This window comes from Vipera berus (genome assembly GCF_964194415.1).
Source record: "Vipera berus genome assembly, chromosome: 3".
NCBI lineage: Eukaryota > Metazoa > Chordata > Lepidosauria > Squamata > Viperidae > Vipera > Vipera berus.
The window spans coordinates 43,596,328-43,620,105 of NC_138204.1; the positions used below are offsets into that span (position 1 = coordinate 43,596,328).

Below are 23,778 nucleotides of genomic sequence, written 5' to 3' on the forward strand. Positions count from 1 at the left end.
CTAGGCTGGCAAAGTTTAGGGAACTAGAAAAAGGGAAAGACTATGGGTAAGGTGGATAGACAGGATCAAAGACATTGCAGGAAAGTTACTGGAAAAGCTATGGTGTTATCTCTGGAGACAAACTGAAATAGTGGACATTTGTCATCCTATCACCTAGACTCTGGGCTGGATTCAGTAGCTAGCTAGCTATTGATGCATTACAAGATTGAGAAAAATAAAGAACACAGTAGATTTAGTTTAACCAAGCCTTTTTGAGATAATTGTTTAGAAACCCCTTAAAAGAATTAGATTAGGTACATTTTGCAAGAAGTCTTAGGACCTTTTCAATAGTAACCTATGCTAAAGGGTAGCAGAGTATGAACATTTCTATTAAGCTTGAAGAAATCTACTCTATCCCTTCATACCTCTTTCTGTGAAAGCTTGGTCTCCTCTATCTTGAATTCGACTGAAGAGTTCCCCTCCATCCAAGCTGAAATTCATAAACAAATGTAGTTATAATAACAATTGCTATCTCAACCCAAAACTATAAACACATTTCTATCAACTCTGGGCCTCAAGTACTCAGATCTTCAGAGTATTGTCCTTTCTAAGTAAATTAGGGGTTATAGTAGATTGGCTGAGTACACTGATGCACTAAACCAGCAATGTCCAATGTGGCAAATTTAAGACTTATGGACTTCAACTTCCAGAATTCTCCAGCCACAATGTGAATCACCCACAAATATGAATAGTAAAATATACTTATCAAACTATAGTGGCTGAAATCAGGCATTCCTACTAAGCAAAATCAAACTATAAAATCTTGCAGTTACATAAATATGTGAACTCAGTTACTGTCTCAATATTCAGATAATTGTGTTCATTAGTTAAAGAAAAAACAACAAAGTTATATATCAAGTTAGACTAACACATCACCCAGCAGGTGTGTTGCAGTCCACCGAAAAAAATAAAAAAATAACACCCCACTATAATAAATAGGGGGTATTAAAGGTGGCACAAGACCATTATTGTCTCAACAGTAAATATGTTAATTTTCCTGAACAAATCAAAGCATATATAATAAGGAATAGATCAGTAATGCAGCAACTACAAAGATTAAAACATATAACACCTATTTGCAGGTTGACAATTCCCTAAAAATCTCCCACACCCATGCACAGAAATTAATGTTTTTTTTACAAAAAAACTTTCACTGAAATGGATGGATGCTTTAAAACCTAACTGCCCTTCAAGAGAGATATTTGAGAAATTATAGTGGTATAGAAAAAAGGGAGTAAATGACTACTTTCCCAACTGTGATTTCCCTGCTCAAAAGTGATTACTAGCCCTTTAAAAAAAAAGCTACACTGGAAGCACATTTTTTGCTGTGTATTTTAAAGTCTAACTGACGCAGGGTGGGCAAGAAAAGTGATGGGGGGCCCCACAACTTCTCCTTGTACCAAACCTTCCCCACTTTTGCTTTAGAGAAAAATTCCTTGGAAAAAAATCCTATAGCTCTCTCTAAGAAGTCTGCATATTTCAGTGATGCACTTGTGTCAGCCATTCCATTTGGATGGAGGGACTTAAAGTCTCTCTTCCATTGCTTAAAAACTGGGCAGAAGCATTTCTCACCAACTGAGAGGGGATGGCGGTCAAAATTCTCTCTCTCTCTCTTCAGCCCACACTTGCTCTCATACTCTCTTGCACAAACCTGTCTGCCTTCCCCGCTTTGCCCAATGACCAGATGAGGCTAGGCACAGAGGAAAAGATACAAGACCCACAATCTGGGTGGAGCTATGTAGAACAGAGTTAGCACTTCACTGCAGCCAGCACGGGCAAGTAGAAAACGAAAGAAGAAAATCCTACTAAATCATTCCACATCCTCTTACCCCTGTCCTCCTCTTCTAGGTCTTACTATACCACCCATTCCCTCTTCCTCTTTCAGCTACAGGCTGCTTATTTGCCTGAACTACAATATGCTGAAGTTTAAAATAACATGGCCTGTTTCAAAAAATAATTCTTACTTTTAGATTTCAGTAATGAGTTAAATTAGATTGGATCATTTATTTTACCTTGAGTATGAGATGGAACAACCTTTAGAAATTGCCCAAAAAATTCAGCTGGTCCAAAAAGTTGCAAAAGTGCTAACATGGTCACTTAGCAATGAATATGTTATCTGGCCCTCAAAAGATAGAATTTGACTTCTGTTATCTTTATGAGCCTGATTCAACAAGTTGAGTTTGGCTGTGTAGCCCTGAATAGTCAAGGCTAAATAATAAGGGAAAAAAAAACATATTCTTCCTATTGAGCCATGCTGTTTACAAAGCCATTATCTTACATGCTTTGTTTTGGCATAAGGCAAATGGAATTAAAAAGAAGAACATCTCCATGGGGGGAGGGGGCAGCACTATGACTCTAGATTTCCACTCCCACCACCACCACTAATAAATGACACTCACCATTCCATAACTATCAGGAGACATTTTCGACCCTGGTAAAGATTTTCATAGACATCCATGATCTTCACAATATGGGAGCACTGAGATGCTCTCCAGTGGAGTTCAACTTCTCTTCGAGCTTTTGGACAGTCTTGCAACATCTAGAAAGGACAACAGAAGAAAGAATGATTTCTCCCTTAATTTGGGAAGCACACTTGAGAGCATCTTTGGTCAACATTGATCACTAGCCATAGGATACTGCAGATTAGAATCTCAATTCCTTTACCCATTGGGAGCTAGATTTCACATAGTCTACCATAATAACACATTCGTTAAAAATGAATGATTTACTATTTTATATATCTGCCACTTCCAAGTACTTCCTCTGGACTCCTGGCATAGCGTGATTATTTTTTTTTAGTTTGTTCTTTGGTTTGGGGGTATTACAGATTTTAAGGACCTTTCCTAAATCCATATCCTGGATAGATATTTCTCATTTTGTGGTAAATTGACACAAACCCTTCAAAATCACTTTAAGGGCTTCACAAAAAGAAACTAACTTAGGAAACATTTTTGAGCCCTTTAAAAACCTCTCAGTTCAAAATAAAGCAATCACATGTGCCCTCTAGTGGTAGACAATTATAGCCTATAGACTCTGGGTATGTTGTAATAGTAAAGAAACGATTGTGTTAAGATTTCCTAGTTGGCAGCAAAGAGCTGGAGTATTCTGAACGTCTTTGCTGCCATCTAGTGTTGCCCAGATTTCTGCAGTTCATGCCATTTTCATAACTAAAACAACAGAAAATAAAATCAGCTCAACAAGAATAAACATGGCTCCTGCAGCTTTGTCATAGAAATTAATCCTGGTGAAATTCCTAATGGTAATTCTAAATCAGAGTCTTCTGTGATTAGTTTAATTTGTACCAAGCACAGAAAAATTAAGGCTCTCTCTGCATGCATTCCTCTAAGACAGGAATGTCAAACACGCGACGTCACATGACGTTGCATAATATATCGTGGCTTTTTCCCCATTGCCAGTAATGGGGTGGGCGCAGTTTCAGCGTGACACATCCAGCCCACGGGGCAGCAGTTTGACATGCCTGCTCTAAGAAGAAAGTGGGGAGGAGGAAACCAGAGTGCAAGGGATGACTTTATAGCTTGATACTAGATCATCAGTGTGAGTTTGGTGTAGTGACTAAGACATCAGCCTAGAGGTCAGCTAGGTGACCTTGGGCCAATCACTTTCTCTCAGCTCTACGAAAGAAGCAAAGACAAACCATTTCCGAAAAACCTTGCCAAGAAAACTGCAGGGACTTGTCCAGGCAGTCTCTGAGAGAATCAGACAATTGATCAGAAGGGGGGGGGGAATCAGCAGTAACTAAATATTGGAAGAGAGATTCCACTTTTCAGATTTCACTTGTTATGCCATCAGTAAATATTGCTTCCAGAATTTTAAAATAAAAGCCTTCTGCTCTACAGAGAAATGAAGAATCTTGTAACCTCAAAAGATACACATGTAAACAAAGGGAAGCTGTAATGGTTTCATTTAATCATAAGTGAAAAACTTCTTTAATTGGCCCAATTGTTCCCATGTAGTGCTACTTCTTTAAAATTAGCCATCAGTATTTAAAGGGAAGTTGTGGATAGTTCCAACTCTTTACACGTTACTTTTAAAAGTTATCAAATGCATATCACAAGAGTAGGCTTAAAGTGGAGAAAGCTGGATGCAGGCTTCATAATCTTCCTCCGTAAATTTAAATATGGTTACACTGCTTGTTGCAGGCAATGAAACCTGTACAATTCTCTCTGCCCATTTGCTCAGAAATCAAGTATGCAAAGCATGAAAAGAATAATCCTGACTGAACCAATACAATAATTCAGATCCTGGACATTTATAATCAATCTCTTACAAAGCTCTCTGTGCATACTTCAAAAATGATTTGGAAGAACTACTTTAGACCTTTTTCTGGTTTTTAAATGAGCATATTCCTTGAAGCAATAGTATCTTTTTTCATGCTTGTGAGGAAGACTGAAAAATTGTGTGGGATACTTTCTTTAATAAACACTGGAGAGATGTTGTGCTCATACTGACATAAGCTCCACAGAACTTCTGAATTTTTTTGAAGCATGCATATCTACACATTTACAAACTCCTTCCTAAATATAACACAGAGACAGAGCAAATAAAAATGAATGATAAAATGATGCAAAACTTTAATGATGCAAAATAGAAACAGTCACAACACAACAATGGGAAGAATTATGGACCAAATCCATAACATTCACTCCAAGCCTAAACAAAATTGATACATAATATTTTACTGATAGTCTACAACTCCAAGAGAGATGAATCATACAATAATAATGTTGAAAATGTCATGGAGCAGAAGAAACATTTTATCACATGTAATAGACACATATCCAAATTCAAGCAACAATGGTTCCTATATATACAATATATTATACATAAAGCAAATACAAACATTTACAATGTGGTTTCTAAGGGGGGGGGCTACGTGTTTATAAATACCATAAACTGATCAAGATACAAAAAACAACAAAATACTTATCTATTTTTATCAACTTTTTTGAATGGCTTCTTTTTGTTTATATTTTTTCTCTTTTAATATGCATAAACAACAAGAAGTAACTATAGAGTGGAGACCTTAAATATTAAGTGTTAAATATTAAGCTTAAGACAAAAACCTTTATTAAATAACAAAAAAATAATGGGTTTTGCAGCTGTTTATCAATATCACACTAGTTGTGGGTATACAATTTTTAAAACCTCATATTTATTAATATTAGCATTTTAGAAATCATAATAATGATTCATTTTCCTTATCTTTAAAGATTTATATTACATAAATTGCCATAGTACTAATCTCTATTTAATACTGTACAAATACCACTGTACAATACCCTAATATGTGCTGCTTGCCTTTCATAACAATACAATACTTACATTTAAACATTTAACTCAAGAAAATCACACACACTCTTAGATTGTAATGAATATAATTGACAAGCAGGAAATCACCACAATACAAAGCCAATTGTGCCACCTGGTGGCAAAAGTTCATCCAATCTTAATTATCCCACTTTTCTTATATAACTAGCAAATCTCCTCTTCAAAATGGTATCACTGAAGGAGTCCAGACTAAATAGCTTTCCCAAGATTCATTTGGTAATCCTGAGTTTCCATTATTTCTCAAGTCTGAGTGATCATTAATTTAAAAAGCAATTAAATGTGAAAACTGCCATGAGTCACTCAGGGATAAAGAAAAGATTTATTTTAAAAAACCAATTGTCAAAAAAAAACTATATTCAAAATTAAAACTTTAGTTTGTAGTTTCTATAGAAAAATGATAATGAAAATTATTGCTGGATCAGACAAAAATCCTACTCAGTGTAGCATCCTTTTTCTATGCTGGCCATTTCACTGATAAGAGCACATGAGGGCAACTTCAGCCTCCTGAACCTGTTCTCCAACCAAATGCTTCCCTGATAAGTGGCCCCTGGGAGTTTTAGTTATCACAACCTTGCCTAGCCCCATAATCCCCATATACAGGCAACCAAATTGGCAGCCGTCATGACATCTGGTGGGTACAAAAGCTGTAATTCCAACTAGGTCCTGCCCAGGGTATTTTTCTTGGTCCCAAATCTTCTAACTTTCTATAATGGTATGTGGGAATGACTTTGGAAAACAAAAAGATGAGCTGCAAACTATGCGCCCATACTGTGAGCCGACAGAAGAAAAGGGGCATGGGAAGGCACTATTGAAGGGACCATCCCTAGTTTCCTGGAAAGTAATTCAAACTTGGAAGATTGTCTTATTGTAACCCTACAATAAAGTTGGTGCTATTACTCATGGTTTGTGCTTCTTATCTGGACTACCTTGAAGTGGCTTCACTTCACACTTTCAGCATCTTTGACTGACGCTCAGTTGTTGCTATGAGAGGAGAATGTTTTCTCCTCATATCTTATCTTCCTAGCTAAATCATTCTATAAACCTGGAGCATATTCCTTGCTGGTCACTCAATCCCTTCCCCAGATTATAACTTTTCCTCAAAAAGGGATTCTTCTATCCCCCTGAAATCTTTTAGCTAATTTTTTCATTGGGATTCTTTTGGCCATCGTGGAATGCAAGTGCCCAAAGAGCACAAAAGCCACATTCCGTCGGTGAACATTTCACTTGAAAGAAATAACCTCTCCTCAGACTATGATGAGAATTGTAATCCCATATAACTGGGGTGGCACCAGATGACAAAAATTAAACGTTAAAAATATGCCTCTTTGTGACACAGACCTTTTCATATTGTTTACAAGAAAGATCCTACTGCTTGATTCTAAACTGTGGCTTTTCTTTTTTCCTAAGGAATGTTTATCAACCTAGCAAATCCTCCACCATTTATCTATGTGCAGCTAACAGTTACCACCTTTGGGAATAAAACTGTAAATTTTTAATTTACTTACTGTAAACTGTGCCTGCTTGTAAATACATAACTTTGGGATGTTTGATGGAAGCTAGATTAGATGACAACTATAAATTGGAATCAAAATTTCGTTGTTTTTTTTCCTAATCCCATTTATATCCCGCCCTTCTCCAAACACTCAGGGCGGCTTACAATCTAAGAAGCACAAATCAATGTGCTTAGCAATAGCCTTCATTCTATGTATATGCCTGCTTATTAGGGCTTTCGGAGGGGGGGGCAAGCGGCTTTTTCCCCCAGTTTTTTAGCAGAAATTAAGGCAGAACACATTCTCCCCCACCCCTTCAGAAAATATAAGCCAATACATGCTTGTATTGCTGGCTAAATCTAATGTATTCCTGGATGACTGTTTTCAAGAGGAACTTTCAATCATGTGATAGTTTCTCCTTCTGCATGGAATTTGTGTTATGTTCAGGCAGGCAGCTATGGTTTAATGCTACAATGCATCCCTGGCAAAGAAAAACCACTATGTTAACTTAGAAAACTACTGCCTTCTAGACTCTGGGGTATCTGGGGTCCAATTCATTTAATTACCGTATATGTGAAGTATACATTCTTTTTAGATTTTGATGTTAACAAGAATAAACTTCTCTAACAAGGAACAACAGCTTTAATGAGAAGAGAGAGGAGAGAGACAGAAAGAGAAAGAGAAATAAGGCCTTACAGAGAAACATGATAGCCAGCATTTGACTTAGGTTCTCAGGTCACACAGATAGTTCTCAAAATAAGTCCTGTCTTTCAAGTAGACAACATCAAAAGAACTACATAACCTCAAACTTGAAAGATTGGGAGGATCAGCTTAACATTACCGCAACATTTGTCACAAGCCCACATGGATAGTTAAAAAATCTATCATACATGCAGCTTCTTTCCACGGTCAGAGGTATTTTCAGGGAATTTCATCTTCTCTAGCACCTGGACTTAAGTATTTTCTACTAATGTCAACCTTTCCTGACCCTTAGCCAGAAAACTGTCAAGGAGTATTACAGTGTAAAGTTCAAGACAGAGTAAAGATTTCCTTCTACTTAGGTAAAAAATGTGTTTCTGGCTTGTATCGTTGCAAACTATAATGGGCTCACGACTGACTTGAATGTACTTCCATACAGAAAACATTCTCCATATTAAAAAATAGCATGTCAAAGAAAAGAGTTCTAGATAAACCTAATAATCCAGAATATTTTTTTAAAAAAAATGTAGAAGCATTTAATCATTTAAATTCCCTCCTACATTTTGACATTATAAACTCAAGTAAAAAACAGGATAAAACCTTCATCCTCTTTGACATTCTCCTCAGGGACATATTCTTCAAAGTATGTGAAGTACAACTAGTGTTGCCACCTAGAGTTGACCCATGGCAAGATGGGCAGCAAATAAGTTTAACAAATAGTATTACCGTTCATGGTTGTATTTGGGAGGTAAACAATAGAAATATTTTTACAATAAACTTTACTTGTAGGACGCATATGGAGAAAATAATACGCAGGGGAAGAACTGTGGCATGGTAGATCTTCCAAAGCATGTGACAGATTGCGGGAGTTCTTATCCTAGGTCAGATTCTCCCTGACAGCTTTAACGCCTCCCAACAAGGGAAGTATTCAATCCACCCTGTCAAGGGAAGTATTCAATCCACCCTACCTTAATTCCATCCAAAACAAGCTTGAAACTCCTTTACCTTATTCATCCCTGGAAGCCTTTCCAGCCAGACAAGATAATTAAATGAAACTACACTTTGAGTATTTCTAATATTAGAAGAAAAGGACAAATACCAGGGTACTACTTTTATCTGATGTCTTCTTTGTAAAGTTCAATGGAGCATCACAGAAGCATGGATTAGGTCAGCATTTCCCAACCTAATGCCCTCCAGTATGTTGGATTCTCACAATGGCTTACAATTCTAATTGCAATTTCAATATACATTTGGAGAAAATGATGAACCTAATAGTGAAAGCCACATAAAAGACCTAATCATTAAATAAACCACTCCCTTCATCCTGCTCATTTACTACTGCATTTTTTTATTTTGCAGTAAGTCAAGCTAATGATTTACCAATGTTTTAATCAATTAGAGAATTGGGCAAATGCAGTCTCAACACCCAAATCAACCATTCCAATGCTCTTTTAATCCATGGAACTCCTTCTCTTGAATCTTCCACTTCAAACATTATTATTTTCTTATCTATTCCTTATCTATTTATTATTTATATTGTCTTATCTATCCTTTCTTTTTATTGGGCTTCATCAACATTAGTTTAAAGCCTGATGAAGAATATCTCTGCTCTCCAGTTCAGGGCAAAATATATACAGACATTAAAAGGAAATAACAGACCCCAGAAACAGTTATCTAACTAATAATGTGTGAATGGCTAACAGGTCAGTCAGACTATCTTTTTTCACTCAGCCCTTCTTTGCTGGTTGACATAGCAGCTGTCAGTACAGGCACAGGTGTGCATCAAGATTCTCCAAGCCCCCTGGTCCATAATGTAAGAATTTGGGGGAGGGGAAGAGGAGAGATATAGACAGAGCACATAACATTGCTGCCCTTGAGTGTTAAACTCTCAAACTTTCAGTTAAAGAAATCATTTTGCTGAAGGCAGATAAAAGGGCTTCCCTGGAGGCCAGCCTGCCACCAGTGATGCCAGACCCACAAATCAATGACAGTGTATGGAAAGAATGCAGCACTTGGCAAGTGCAGAATGTCTAGGATCAAGTCAGCTACTAGAACAATCAAGAGAGAAAATGGAGAACTGTGGTTGAGGCAAGGCACACTCCAGAAATTTTAAAAAAAGAGGACAGGAGGGACTCTCATGCCAATGAAGTCACTTGAATTTCAAAGTTCTTCTGGGCCAAACAGGCAGAAGTCTTGGCTACATGTTACAAAGTGGGGAAGAAAAAAAAAGTCTTCAGAATCAAGAGCATATCAAATAGTCAAAAAAGCAATAATGTGTGCAACAGGATCACAAGGCCCTATTTAGAAATACCAGATACTAAAGGGTATGTGCCCTGCGCTATGATCAAACAACAGCATCATACAATACAAATGTCATATTGTATTTAAAAATGATGAAGTGCACATATTCTTGTAGCATTTTTTAAGCAAACTAATTTGATTTTACTTTTCGTACAGCACTACACATAGCTGCAAAAGTCACAACTTTTTAAAAATCTAATTTACACATGGCATTAATTACTAAATTCACAGCCATTCAAACAACACTGGCATGGAGACTTCTAAAGGTCTAATGCCATCTTAAAGTATATATATTCACCAGGTGTTTAATTGTGTCTGGAGGATATGGTACTATTTTCAGGGTTTTGAGGAATTGTGGTTTTAAATTTTTATAGATTTTCTTACAGTTTTTTTATAGTTAATGGTATGTAACTACTTTTACCTTAACTGTTTGTAATCAAGTGGGTTAAATATTTTAACTGCATTTTAAACTTTGGGATTGCTTTAAAAATAATCATTTCACATAACTATTATAAATAAATATGATTTGAAATCTAAAATAAAGAGAAAAATCTTTAAACATCTGAATTACAAATGAATTTTCATAGGCAATAAACCATTCCACATCACACATTAACAGTATTTTCAGCACATGATTGTATTATGCATTGAGTTGGCATTCTGGAGATACCTCCCTTAGGTTTAAAACCACACATTCTATGTAACAATTGACACATTTAATTAATTGCATGCGAAAAAAATGCTAGCATTACTGAAAGGATTAAATGCTCTTGTAAAACAAATTAGTCTACTAAAAAAAGGAAGGAAAAGCAGTAAAATCAGAGGACATTTTATAAATATCTATGCCATATTAAGTCAGGGAATGAATTAAATAATATTTTAGGTAAAGGACAGTAACACAAAATCTAACAGATATATATTTGCTGTTCTACGGTATGTGGTGCCACACCATGGGCGATAGCAATTGCGCACAGATAAGCTGATCTTAACTTCCATAATATGAAGTACGTTATTTGAGCCAGACAACACCACCACCAAAGCACTTTGGCAGCTTTATTCAAGATGGTGGTGGTGCCGATGCTGGTGCTGGTGTTGTTATTAACAGTACTAAGACTACTATGTTGACAGTGCTTCTTCCTATTGAAAAAAAAACATAGCAGAAGTGCAGGTGACCTCTGGGCAGAATAGTAGGACACAAATCAAAATGAATAAGCAAGCAAATAAATAAACAAGGGGGGGCACTGTCTGTCAGACAGGAAACATGACAAAGTGATTTTATTGTAAGGCTACATTAACAGAATCTTGCAAGACTGAAAGCACAAATCTGCCACTGTCTCTTTTTATCACTTGATAAGCAGGGGCAGATCTTTTCTAAATGTCTTTCTCTACCCATTATTCAGGTGTGGGCTCACACACCCCTCCACACACACACACACACACTTTTTGTTATCATTCCCTAGGCAGCATTCTCTTCCCCTTGCCTCCTAAGTTCCTTCTCATATACCATTACACTGTCCTTGGAAGCTACATTCCCCCCCCACCCCCAAAACTAGCTGTCGTGATTCTGCAGTGTCCATTCAAGAAGATCCTGGATGATCAGAAGAGAAAGCAGACAAATGGTCACAATCAAGTAAATACGAATTCCCATCGCCCAGTACGCTCACACAGAGAAGGCCTCCTCAGGGTACCGTCGGCTAGACAATGTCGGCTGGCGACCCCCAGGGGAAGAGCCTTCTCTGTGGGAGCGCCAGCCCTGTGGAACCAGCTCCCCCCTGAGCTTCGGATGGCCCAAGATCTCCAGTCCTTTCGCCGCGGCCTCAAAACACTCCTTTTCCACCTGGCTGACCTGGACTGACAGGGATTTTAATTATGTTTACAATTTTTAACTCTAATCTTTAATTTATTTTAATTTTTAATTTTAATTTATTGTACAGAGACCTTTAATTTTGTTGTTGTTAGCCGCCCTGAGTCCTTCGGGAGATAGGGCAGGATATAAGTCCCATTAATAAATAAATAAATAAATAAATAAATAAATAAATAAATAAATAAATAAATAAATAAATAAATAAATAAATAAATAAATAAGGAGGAAGTAATATGCAGTGTAATGATTGGAAAACAAAACAGAAGGTTGAAGTCAATTATTTTTAGCTTTCCTTTCCTTTCACATTATGATTATAGGTGTCTTAGTCACTAACTGTACTTAAAACCTCTTTTAAAAATAATTGCTCTCAGGCAGCCTTGTCTATATGATAAACATTCTGTTCCATCAAAAGAGTTCTAAATACGATATGGAAACAGGAAACATCAGCACTATAAAAAGCAAAGGACATAATAGTCAGAAGAGGCTAGAGGAAGTTCCTGCATACCCTACCATGAACTGACTGTGAAACTGGGAGATTCCCAAGCCACCCCACCCCCAAAGTATGGCCTTTGAGTTTCAAGGCCATGTGATTGGAAAAATATCTACCTCTATTAATAGCAGGCATGTTTAACCTTAATATTTGGCCTTCCAAGCTTTTGAAAATTGGATGAGGTTTCTCAAAGGAGCCACTTTCTGCTACATATATTTACTTCAGAAATTAGTAACTCTATTCAAATTTCAGTCTTTAATATCTTTTTTTATAATGGTATATAGGAATGACCTTGGGAGACCGGAGGGAGACCTGCAGCTTAGGCAATAGATAGCATGATGAGGCAGCTGAGTTTGCAGGTCAGGGAAAAGCAAAACAATTTAGAAGAGACCTCTCTAGTTTTCCAGGGACTAAAAAGAGAGGAAGGGAAAAATACTTTATACATGGCATTTTTTGAAAATAAAAAATGTAGATGACTACAGAGGTTTGCTTCAAGTTGTGTTCATCTGCTTATGCAAGGGATGAAGATGAAAAGACCACAGCAATAGGTTGTGCGTGTTTGCATGAGGTCACATCCATTATGGTTACTATTATGAAAGAAAGCAGAAATCCCATGGTAGTCCAATGTGATCACCAGCTCTAAAGGTTGTTGCCTACTAATAAAGAGGTAGAGGTAATAGTTCATTAACTAGATTTTCTAATGGAGGGTTGTTTGAATTCTGATATGACCTACAAGAGATCTCTTTGATCCCATAGGAAAAATACCTCAATTAAAATAGAAACACAATGCAAATTGTTTTATTGCAACCAGATTCAGTACAAAGATAGTTTCACAATACCATCACTAGCTAGCTTGATTTTCAGGGAACTCACTTTCAAAATAACAGTATATCAAAATAACTAACAGGCTGATTAAGTCTTGTTAATCCCTTATGTAACAATGGTCACCTTTAGAGGTTTTATTTCATTACATCGGAACTTTGATAATGCCAAGGGTCACAGGGCATGTTAAGGCTATAAGTCTAAACATTGTTTGGTGGCAAGCAGGCATCACTCCTGGTCCATCATTTTTGTTTACATTTCTTTCCAGCTTTTCTAAATAGTTCAGGAATATGTTATGCAAGATTTCATTGAACTAATACTGCCCAAGCAATCTGCAATAATTTTCCTCAACTTTAACCAAATTATTAAGGGTCAGTTTAATACAAGTTCAATCTTACTTGGTCTAGTAAACCAGTATAAATTGTGAACTATGTAACCAAGGATAAGGCCAATGGAAATTCACAGGACATTAGTGGCACTTTTCTGCCATAGATTAAAAAAAACCTGCTGCCAGGAGGTTATTAAAGTACATATTCCAAATATTACACCCCTGTGCAAACATATACTACACCTGAACTTTTTGATCAGATAAATTGGACCATGAGAATGAACTTTAGTAACTGTATTTGTTTCTTGCATAATTATATGATCTGTTAGGAGTTTAATACACAGTAAATTAAAGTAGGGGGGGGGAGAAATCCTAGAACCATAAATACACTGATAGAACTCTTCTCACAATTAACCAGCAGCTCTGAACCTCTTCCCCATTTATCAGCCACCAAGGCCCCAAGTAATTTTCCTCCCTACTTCCAAATTTTTGTCCTTTAAGAAATACAAATAGCAAGGGAAAGTTGTGCTTGAAACTTCTTTCCTTTCCATTCCTCTAGTAAGAAAGACAAAGGAAGCCTATATTGTGTTACTTTCAGCCTTAAAGAATAAACCATTTAGCTGATTTCTAAGCAGTGGTGATAATAAAGAAGGCCTACCAAATCCATCAGCCATCTTAAGCACATTTGTCAGCTACCAGAAGAAAATAAGTCAGACCAGTTCAAGGAGTGAAGTCACAAGAATTCTTCTAAATATTCATAGCAAGTTAATGATGAGCCACCACTCTCTTTCAAGACAAATATTCAAAAACAGCTTCAGAAGTGGGTTAATGTTTTGTTACCAGAAAGTACAAACCATAGAAGGTAAGAATTCAGCTTCAATGTAATCTTTCTTTAAAAATCAACAATTGTTTAGCACCGGTTCTGAAGAATTGTTTCATTTCCACAAAACAAAAACATACAACTTTCCCTATTTCCACTGCTTTTTTTGTAAAAGAAAAAGGTGCCGGAACTCACACATGTCATACAACCCACCTTGCCTACCCTACAAGGTTCCATCCAAAAAAGGTGCCGGAACTCCGTTCTGAGCGTTCTATGAGAAAAAAAAGCCCTGCCTATTTCCTTTCTGGCCACAGGAATAAGGAACAGCTCCCATCCCAAAATAGGAGTGGAATGAAGAATAATCATCAATGGCAATGCTGCATTTGACATTTTAAAGAATATGGCCTCAGTCCAAAATTCCAGCTACAGGTTTTAAAATTCCAAGCATATTTTTCCACTAAATGTTTTTGAAGGGAATGGCAACCCAATGGTAGAAAAGTCTTGAAAATGAATGGGAAAGGCTCTTATTTTGAGATTTCAAAAACTTGATTGGCTCTGCAGCACTGGGTAAATACATTTCTTAAGAATGTTAGAATAGCTATGAACAAGCCACAACAGGTAAGAATGGAGTGTGAGCATAAGAATATTTTTTTAAATGCACTAGGTAGCCAACATCCATTAAGTGGTCACTGCTGGAATCTGTGCAGTTAAACCAGGTTAAATGTCAAGACTTCCTTCATAATAAAATCCATTATTGTAGCTTAATAAAGATTCTCAGAAACCTGCTACAATGGAGCTCCTCTTTAATAGCACTGCATATCCCAGAGTTCTTTGGAGAGAAGAAATCATGATTAAGCTAGGTTTAAACAGGAAATTCACTTATGGCCCATTTTCCTTTCCCATATTTTATTTGATAGTGTTGCATTAACACTTTGAATTAAAACCAGAAATGGTTCTGCATTACTTAGGTTTTAAGTAAGGTTTGAAGGAGCCAGCATATTACCAATGCATTACCTCACTTGATTTCAATAGAACATTTATCTCATAGGCCTCCAGATATAACTGAACTCTACAAGACAGCAATCTTGCATTAGCGATTTTCCTGCCATTCCTCTTCCTATTCTTAAGACTCTGATGCCACTGCCACTGCCACAGGTCAGCCATCTCCTTACCAAACCCCAAATATTCTTGTTGCACCAAGTCATTTAACAGCAAAATCAGGTAGGGATATTTATCAAGAAGTAATAGGGAGATTGCCTTCACGGAAACATTAAAGCACATCCTTGACAACAAATTTGCCTCAATTTCACAATATTTCATGCTCCAAATGTCTCCTTCCTGAACCTTTAAACTGTTTCCAAAGTCTTCCAAAGTCTGTTAGACTCCAAACCCCTTACTAAGATACAGAATTGTACAGGATAATGCAACTTATTTGCTACTTCCTCATAAAATGATACTGACCATCCTTTCTCCCCTATTTTCTATCTAAAGGGATATTCCCCATAGGTTTTGTACTATGGTTTCTACAATCTCTGGATGTGGAAACTTCAAACCCCTCAAGGTCATCAGCACTCTTATCCCTGCTCTGAAGCGTGGAGGTCTTCTTTCTACAGAGGATAAGTTAATGAGGCTGAAAAAAATGACATGTTCATACATTATTCACATATAGAATGCTATTATAAAAACAAGTAGACCAGGGATTTAGTCCACCTCAGTCTCACTTTTCTAACACAGATATTCACACCTTGAGTGTAGTTGTTTACAAAGCAGTCCTAATGTAACTACAGCAGAATTATATGTTGGGATCAGAACAGCTGGAGTGGATTTTTCAATAGTTCTTTTCAAATAGTTCTTTAACTGTTTGTTTTGTTTTTTCATCATTGTGTGTGATTGCTTTTAATATCTCTGATTTTTATTTTAAGTTAAATGCCAAGATTCCAGTAGTTCTTAATGTATATATTTGGAGACAAATAAAAGCTCCAAAGATGTAACATGCTGCAAGGATGACAGGTGACATCAGGACCAAAAAATAACAAAACAATTTCACTCCCACTTCCAAACAGTAAGAACCTACCCACGACTAACATAGGCATAGGTCTTAAGGCAAAAGGAAGTGTCTGAGCCATGCACTCCTTCAGGAAACTCACTGTTCATGGCTTTCTCCTGGATCAGATTGGTGTTTGTAGTGGAGAGAGAAGCCAAGGAGCTCAAAGCTTGTTGTAACTCCTTAACAGTACAATTTAACCTGGATCCATAAGCTACAGAGGAGGCAATGAATGAAACCAGCTTCACTACATTCATATGACACAATTGCACCAGTACCCTTCCCGTTTCATATGGTACTTAAGATTCACCATCAGAATAGAATATCAAAACATGAGTATAAAAATAGAGAAGCAGCAGACAGGATAAAAACTAATAAACTTGCTTTGCTTAAAAGATGCAACAAAGAAAGCTATGTACATAAAAAAAAATCCACTCCAGCTGTTCTGATCCCAACATATAATTCTGCTTCAGTTATATTCCAGGTGTTTTACTGATAAAGCCAGATAAACAGCTGGCAAGAAAAACAAACACTCAGATGCAAGACAAATGCATAGATGTTGGTGTTAAACTCTTGAGACAATGTGTAAACTCTCACATAGGCCAAGGACATCACTTTTGGAACATCTGAACAGACATTTGGAGAGAAACCTGGTTTCCAGTTTCCCCAGCTGCTACATACACCAGGTGCTATGTATTTTCCAGTGTATTCCTGATTCTAGCCTTTCAGTAATCAATTTGCCCTTTCTAGTCTAACAGAGCATTTGTGGTATTGTTTGCTTTCCTCCTAATAAAATGCTGTAATTTAATTAATGAAGCTACAAAACACACGCCCACACATTTCACAAAAAGACACTGCATCTCAGAACAAAGAAAGATGTTACCATCCAACTGTACATGTCACAGAAGCAGCTTCCCTTCATTAGAACAAAATGCTCAGATTGCAGAAACAATATGGAATACCATACACTGAATATTTGAAAAGTGCTATATTAATGACATTCCCTGTGATACACTATGGAACTGAAAATTGGACTTTGAAGAAGGATAGGAAGTGTCTTTATGCATTTGAACTTTGCTGTTGAGAAGCCAAAACACAAATAAATGGATCATCCAAAAAATCAGAGGCACAAGTGACAAAGTTTAAATTATCCTACCTCAGACACATTATGCAAAAGACTTAGCTCTCTGGAGAAGGCTCTATGCTGGGAAAAGTGGAAAGAAAAAGAAGAGAATAACCAGCAATAAAGTAGATGGATACAGTGGCAAGGGGTACACTGTTCAATCACCCGAAGGACCAAATTAAGCACAGATTGTCATGGAGAAAATGTATCTGATTGCTAACAGTCAATATGACTTAATCAATACAAACTATTACAAAACGTAATGAAATATGCATTCATATTTCATTCATATTCATAATATGTAAACTGCTCCTAGTGTGAAAGAAGACTCAAGTATAGCCTTGATTGTTTCTCTTGCAGGAAGTCCCCAACTTACAACCAATCACTTATTGACTGTTTGAAGTTATGATGGACCCCCAAAAGCTACTTAGGACCTGATTTTGTTATGATTGCCAAAATCCCTTCCCCCATTGTAATGTGATCGCATTTTGGGCTCCTGGCAACCAGCTCACCTTTACAACTGTTTGCAGATCCTGCAGTCATGTGAGTGCAATCTCCATTGAAATAGCCAACAAAACTTTTTCACAGAATCAGAAGAATGAATCTATTTGGTAGATATAGTAACAGCATAATTTTTCATCATTCTTATTACAGTTGTCAACCCTAAATGATTGACCAGAGAAAGAAACAGGGTCCAAAGCTTCTCAGAATAGCCAAGAGAAACGTAATCCTGAGTTACAACCACAACTGAGTCCAAAGTTTACATTGCTAAGCAAGGCAGTTGTTAAGTGAGTTGTGTCCAATATTACAACATTTTTGCCATAATTGTTAAGTGAATCACTGCAGTTGTTAAATGAATCATGTGGTCATTAAGCACATCTAGCTTCCCCCATTGACTTTGTTGGAATCTGGTTGGGAAGGTTACAAATGGTGATCACATGACTCCAGGACAGTGCAACTGACATAAGTACACGCCAGTTGCCAACATTTGAATTTTTAATCATGTGATTATGGGGATCCTGACTATGGGGATGCTGTTTTCAGTGCCATTGTAACTTTGAATGGTCACTAAACGAATGGTAGTAAGTCAAGGACTACTTGTAACAGAATTTTGTAAGTCTGGACGTGCTTTTCCTCTTCTCTTTTTAATCTCCATGTGAAAAGAGAGGGGAAGGTTCTCTTGTTCATTTTCATGAATTTAATTCTTTGTATGGACTCAGGCCACTTTTATCCGATTATTGCCTAGGTCAGGGGTAGGCCACCTTGGCTCTTTTATGACTCGTGGACTTCAACTCCCAGCTCGCTCAGGAATCCTGAGAGTTGAAGTCCACGAGTCATAAAAGAGCCAAGGTGGCCTACCCCTGGCCTAGGTAATGGATCTTCATCTACCTGGCATGCCATCCTTACATTCTCTACTTCAGCTGAAACAGGATGATGCTGCCACCTATTTATCTTTCTACTTGATCCATTTTTGCATTGAGGTCTCTGTTGGATCTATATAGTGACATTACAATCAAATCTAATAATTCCAGGAGATAAACCTCACCACCTATGCTGGCTGTGGCTGAGGATATATTTAGTACACCAAAAGTTGGAGAAGGCTATAACAGAAATTCCCATGAGATTTTTCACTGGTTTAATCAAGACACTACCACCACCCCACACACAATAACCCATCCAATAGCCTTACAGAAAGCACCCTACTGAAGCAATTTCAGCCAATAAAGGCCACTAAGATTTTAAAGTTCAAGTGACATAATGTTAAAAGTCAACATCCTGAAAACTAATTTTTATCTTTGTGTATGTGCCTGTATGTGATTTTTGCTTGAAATGTAAAGATCGCTCGTCTGAAGTTGAAATCTCATGAGACAGGTAATCTGTGAGGCTTCAACCATTTTTCTTTTTTCTTTTTTTTTTAATTTAAAAAGTTTTACAATACATTTTGACTTTAATCCCCCCCTCCCCCACCCCTATCCCTCTCCCCCACTCCCTCCTCCCCCCCCCCGACTTCCCAGAGCTAAATACAGGGCATAAAATCAAAAAACAAACATAAACACCCCTATATTATCAACAATTTAATTTAATTTAATTTAATATTTGCATTTGTATACCGCCCTTTCCCTGAGGACTCAGGGCGGTTTACAGGGAATTAAAAATCAAAACATACAAAAGTTAAAACCAATTAAAAAGCATTAAATTCACCCTGTACATTAAAACCCCAGTTAAAATTTTCTCCACAGCCTGGGCCCGAGAGCTCAAAGAGCCAGGTCTTCAGGCCCCGGCGGAATGATCGGAGGTCGGGAGCAGTCCTCAGCTCTACCGGCAGCTGGTTCCAGAGGGCAGGCGCTCCCACTGAGAAGGCCCTATCCCTGGGTGTCACCCGCCGGCAATCTCTCACCGGCGGAACCCTGAGCAGACCCTCCCTGTGGGAGCGCACTGGGCGAAGGGCGTTTGATGCCGGCAGCAGGTGTTCCCTCAAATAACCCGGACCCAGGCCATGTAGGGCTTTATAGGTGATAACCAGCACCTTGAATTTCACCCGGAGGGCAACCGGAAGCCAATGCAGCTCGCGGAGTAGAGGTGTTACATGGGAGTATCGGGAAACCCCCATTACAACTCGCGCGGCCGCATTCTGCACCAGTTGAAGCCTCCGAGTGGTCTTCAAGGGCAGCCCCATGTAGAGAGCGTTACAGTAGTCCAAACGGGAGGTCACAAGCGCATGAGTGACTGTGCGTAGGGCGTCTCGGTCCAGATAGGGACGCAACTGGCGCACCAGGCGAACCTGTGCAAAAGCCCCCCTGGTCACGGCTCCTATGTGATCTTCAAAATTGAGCCGTGAATCCAGGAGGACGCCCAAGTTGCGAACTATAAATTCTATCTCTCTCTAGCTCATATAAAATGAGTACAAACAATATTAATATTACAAATAAAGTAGAAAAGAAAAAGAGGAAAACAGAAAAAGATCTTTACTCAAAATAAATTTTCTTAATCCCAGTCCTTATTCATATTAATTTCAAAAAAAAGGGAAAAGAAAAAAAAAACTTTCACCTGCTATTTGCATTCTCCCACCTTTCTCTAATTTCCAAACAAATTCTCAGTTACGCACCAAAAGCGCTTATCTCTATTAATCTTAATAATCTCCAACCAAACTAAACTATAATCAAAAATAGTTCTTGCATGTATCACGCCAAATGTCTCACAGTTCCAAATCATCCTTAAGTTCAAATAAAAGTTCAGATAAAAAGAGTATATATATAAAAAAAAATTTAGGCAATCTCTAAGACAACTTGTTGTTAATTAGGAGCTTACATACCACATCAATCTTAAATTGTATAAAATATTAAAAAAAAGAAAAAAAAACTTTCTTTCTCCTCTATAATAATTTTACTCCATTGACATTCTAATCTAAAAATTTAATCAGCAATCTTAACGCCCCAAAACTTTTGGAGCACCTCTGTCATGACCCCCAAAACTTCTTTAGACCGCTCTCCTCCTACATCTTCATTGTAAGCACACTTTGAAGATTCCATAACTTTCCGCTGGTCTTGCTCTTGCTCTCGTCTCGCTCTTCTTAGGGCGGCACGCGTCATCTTCTGGCCTCCTGCAGCAACCGATGAGACTGTAGCTTGATCCCCTCCAACACCATTGTCCTCTGTCTGTCTATCTGCAACATCTTGAAACTTTCCCACACCGTATCCTTTTGCAGCTTCCAAAAATGATAGGGGGGTTGCTTTTAACACATTACTATAAAAATCACGTGCCTGAGCCACAGTAACCAAACGATGTCTTTTACCTTCGTGCGTTGTCACCAACCCAACTGGAATCTCCCATCTGAACTTAATATCACGTTTCTTAAGTTCCTGTACTAGAAATGCAAAATCTTTCCTTCTCCTTAGGATCTTCGGAGGAATCTCTTTTAAAACCAAAACTTCTTGCTCAGCCACTACCAAATTAGTATCATAAGCAGCTTGAATGACTTCATCTCTAATTACTCTCTTTGTAAAATAGACCACCACATCTCTGGGTAACTTCCTCTGTCTTGCAATCCATGAATTTACACGAAAAACTTTGTCCATATTTCCCTCAATTTCAGATGCTGACTGGCCCAGTACCCCTTCCAGAGCCTCAGAAATCAGCTGCTTTAAATCTTCTTTACCATTCTCCTTTAAACCCCTAATTCTAATAGCATTCTGCATCTGATTATACTGAACAAGGCTCAATTCTTCGTCCATTTTATCCCTTATATTTTCATTTTCTAATACCTTTGCTTCTAATATAGAGTTCTTTTGACTGAGATCCTCCACTTTTATATCCAGCTGTAGCACACATTCAGCTACGGATTCAACCTTAGACAAGATGTCCACCCTCATTGCTCTCAGCTTCTCTTCCATCTTCTTCTCCAATTTCTCCATTTTCTCCTTCATTTTCTCCTCCATTTTCTCCTCCAGCTTTTTCAACTTTTCATCCATCATATCAGACATCAGTTGTGCGTGCTTTCCAAGAGCGTCTTGTAAATCCTTAAGCGTCAATACCGGGGGAGATGCAGGAGGAAGCAAAGCTTGCAGTGAGGTCTCTTGCACCAGGGAAGACCCCGCATTCCGAAGAGCTTTAGAAGTTTTAGCCGCCATCTTCCCCCACTTTCACTTATTACGCACTTTCACTTTAAAGCTATAAAATCCATTGAGCTAGAGAGTAAAAATAAAGAGTCCACTTCACCTTGACCTCCTGTACCGCTCTGCCTGCATCTTGATAATCAAAAGTATTTCCTTTTGGCAGGGGTGGTTGCTAACGCCTGGCTCTGCTCCAAGAATCCCAGAGCAGAGGCGCTGCGCAGCTCGGAGCAACCCAGGCTTCGGGGGGGCTCATCCTTCAGCCGCCCAAGCTCTCAGCTCAGGCGGCCCCGGAGAGCTCAACCCCTACCTGGGGCCTCACCCCCTCCTCTTCTCCCGAGGAGGGGGCTTCAAATCCATCTAAACAGCTGATCGGCGCTGTTTACGATGGAAAAACACAGCTGCGGAGCGGGCAGCCCGAAAACGGCTGTCTTTCGACGTCGCGTCGCCACCGGAAGTCACCCTAATTCATTTTCTTTTTTCTTGAATGCATGTTTACTTTGGAGGTTTCAGAGAGACTCCTAAGCTAAAGTGCAGCTTCCTAGAATCAAATGCAAAGTAAGTCAATGAAAAAATAAGACCCTACACGACAGCATAAATGGCACGTAAGAATGGTTAGGGACAGACATTTATCAGCTGAAGTATTCTAGAGATTCAGGGAAAGGGCAAGAGATTGATACATAATATTAGTTGCCTAAAATAGCCTTGTAGGGGAGATGGGTGGCATAAAAAATAATAAATAAAAAATAACAATACTGAGAAGAGATTTGGTGCACCTGCATCCTGCAACCAGCTATAAATACATACTCCTCAAGGTATATGTGGACCACAGGCAATTTGAGGCCCTCAGGCAAATAGGGCATCTGCTGAGTATTTTATTCAAACAGACACAAATGGTCACTCTTCCAGAATGACAGATGTGGCAGCTATTCAGGCTTTATAGATGGAACAAAAGCTTTCTCCAAAAGGACAAAGGGAGAAAAATGAGTTGTACTTAAATAGGAGCCACCTGCCAGGGAAGCCCCCTTCATTTAGCAAAACCTGCATCCTGCCTTGAAAACAGCCTGTGTAAACAGGAACGTTCCTCTCCAAGCTGTGCTACTGCATTGTAAAACTCTTAGTCATTTTTTAAAAAAAATCTAAGATCAAAGTTTAATGCCATTCTCTACCTCTTCAATCCTGTTAAAAGCTGCTATATACTGTATCTCCCAATACAAAAATTAACAAAATCTTGGGAAGACGAAAGACAGAACCCCCTCTGAAGACAGATTATAATCCATTCTAATGTAACAGAGAAATTGATAGTATTGATAATTATAATGACAAATGACAAGACTAAGCAATCAACACAACCTCCATTCCTGCAATACTTCTTCATATCTGGGAAATTAAAGCCAAGAAGTATACTAACAAAGATGTGGAAAAGATTCTATAACAATCTGGACTTTATGTCTATTTTCCAGATAGACTCATTACAGAATTACAGAATATACTTGTACAGTCCTAAGTACACTTATGACAATTAAATCTCACTGAAATCATGGCACTAAAAGGTTTCTGACTTTAAACATTGTTGAGTCTTCTGTTCTATGATCAACAATTTACACTCAAGAGAAATGACACTAGTCCAAAAGCTAGTTTCTGATCGTTATAACATCACATATTATAACATACATTGCCTTACATTTATATCTGCTCCATCAAATAAAAGTTACTATTAAAAGCTGCCGGTATTTTGGTTTTGCTAGAATTTGTTTTCTTCCATATCCACAATATGGGGGAAGAATACCATACACTGC

General features: G+C 37.9%; 1 protein-coding gene across 1 annotated transcript in view; it reads right to left on the reverse strand.

The window, feature by feature from the left end:
• Positions 1-23,778, reverse strand: part of MAPKAPK2 (MAPK activated protein kinase 2) — a 73,919-nt gene that overhangs the window by 18,429 nt on the left and 31,712 nt on the right. The window contains exons 2-3 of the mRNA XM_081324497.1: positions 2,439-2,578; positions 405-469 (exon numbers count right to left, since the gene is read on the reverse strand). Coding sequence (XP_081180623.1) covers positions 405-469; positions 2,439-2,578 — 205 coding nt within the window. The remainder of the gene's footprint in view (positions 1-404; positions 470-2,438; positions 2,579-23,778) is intronic.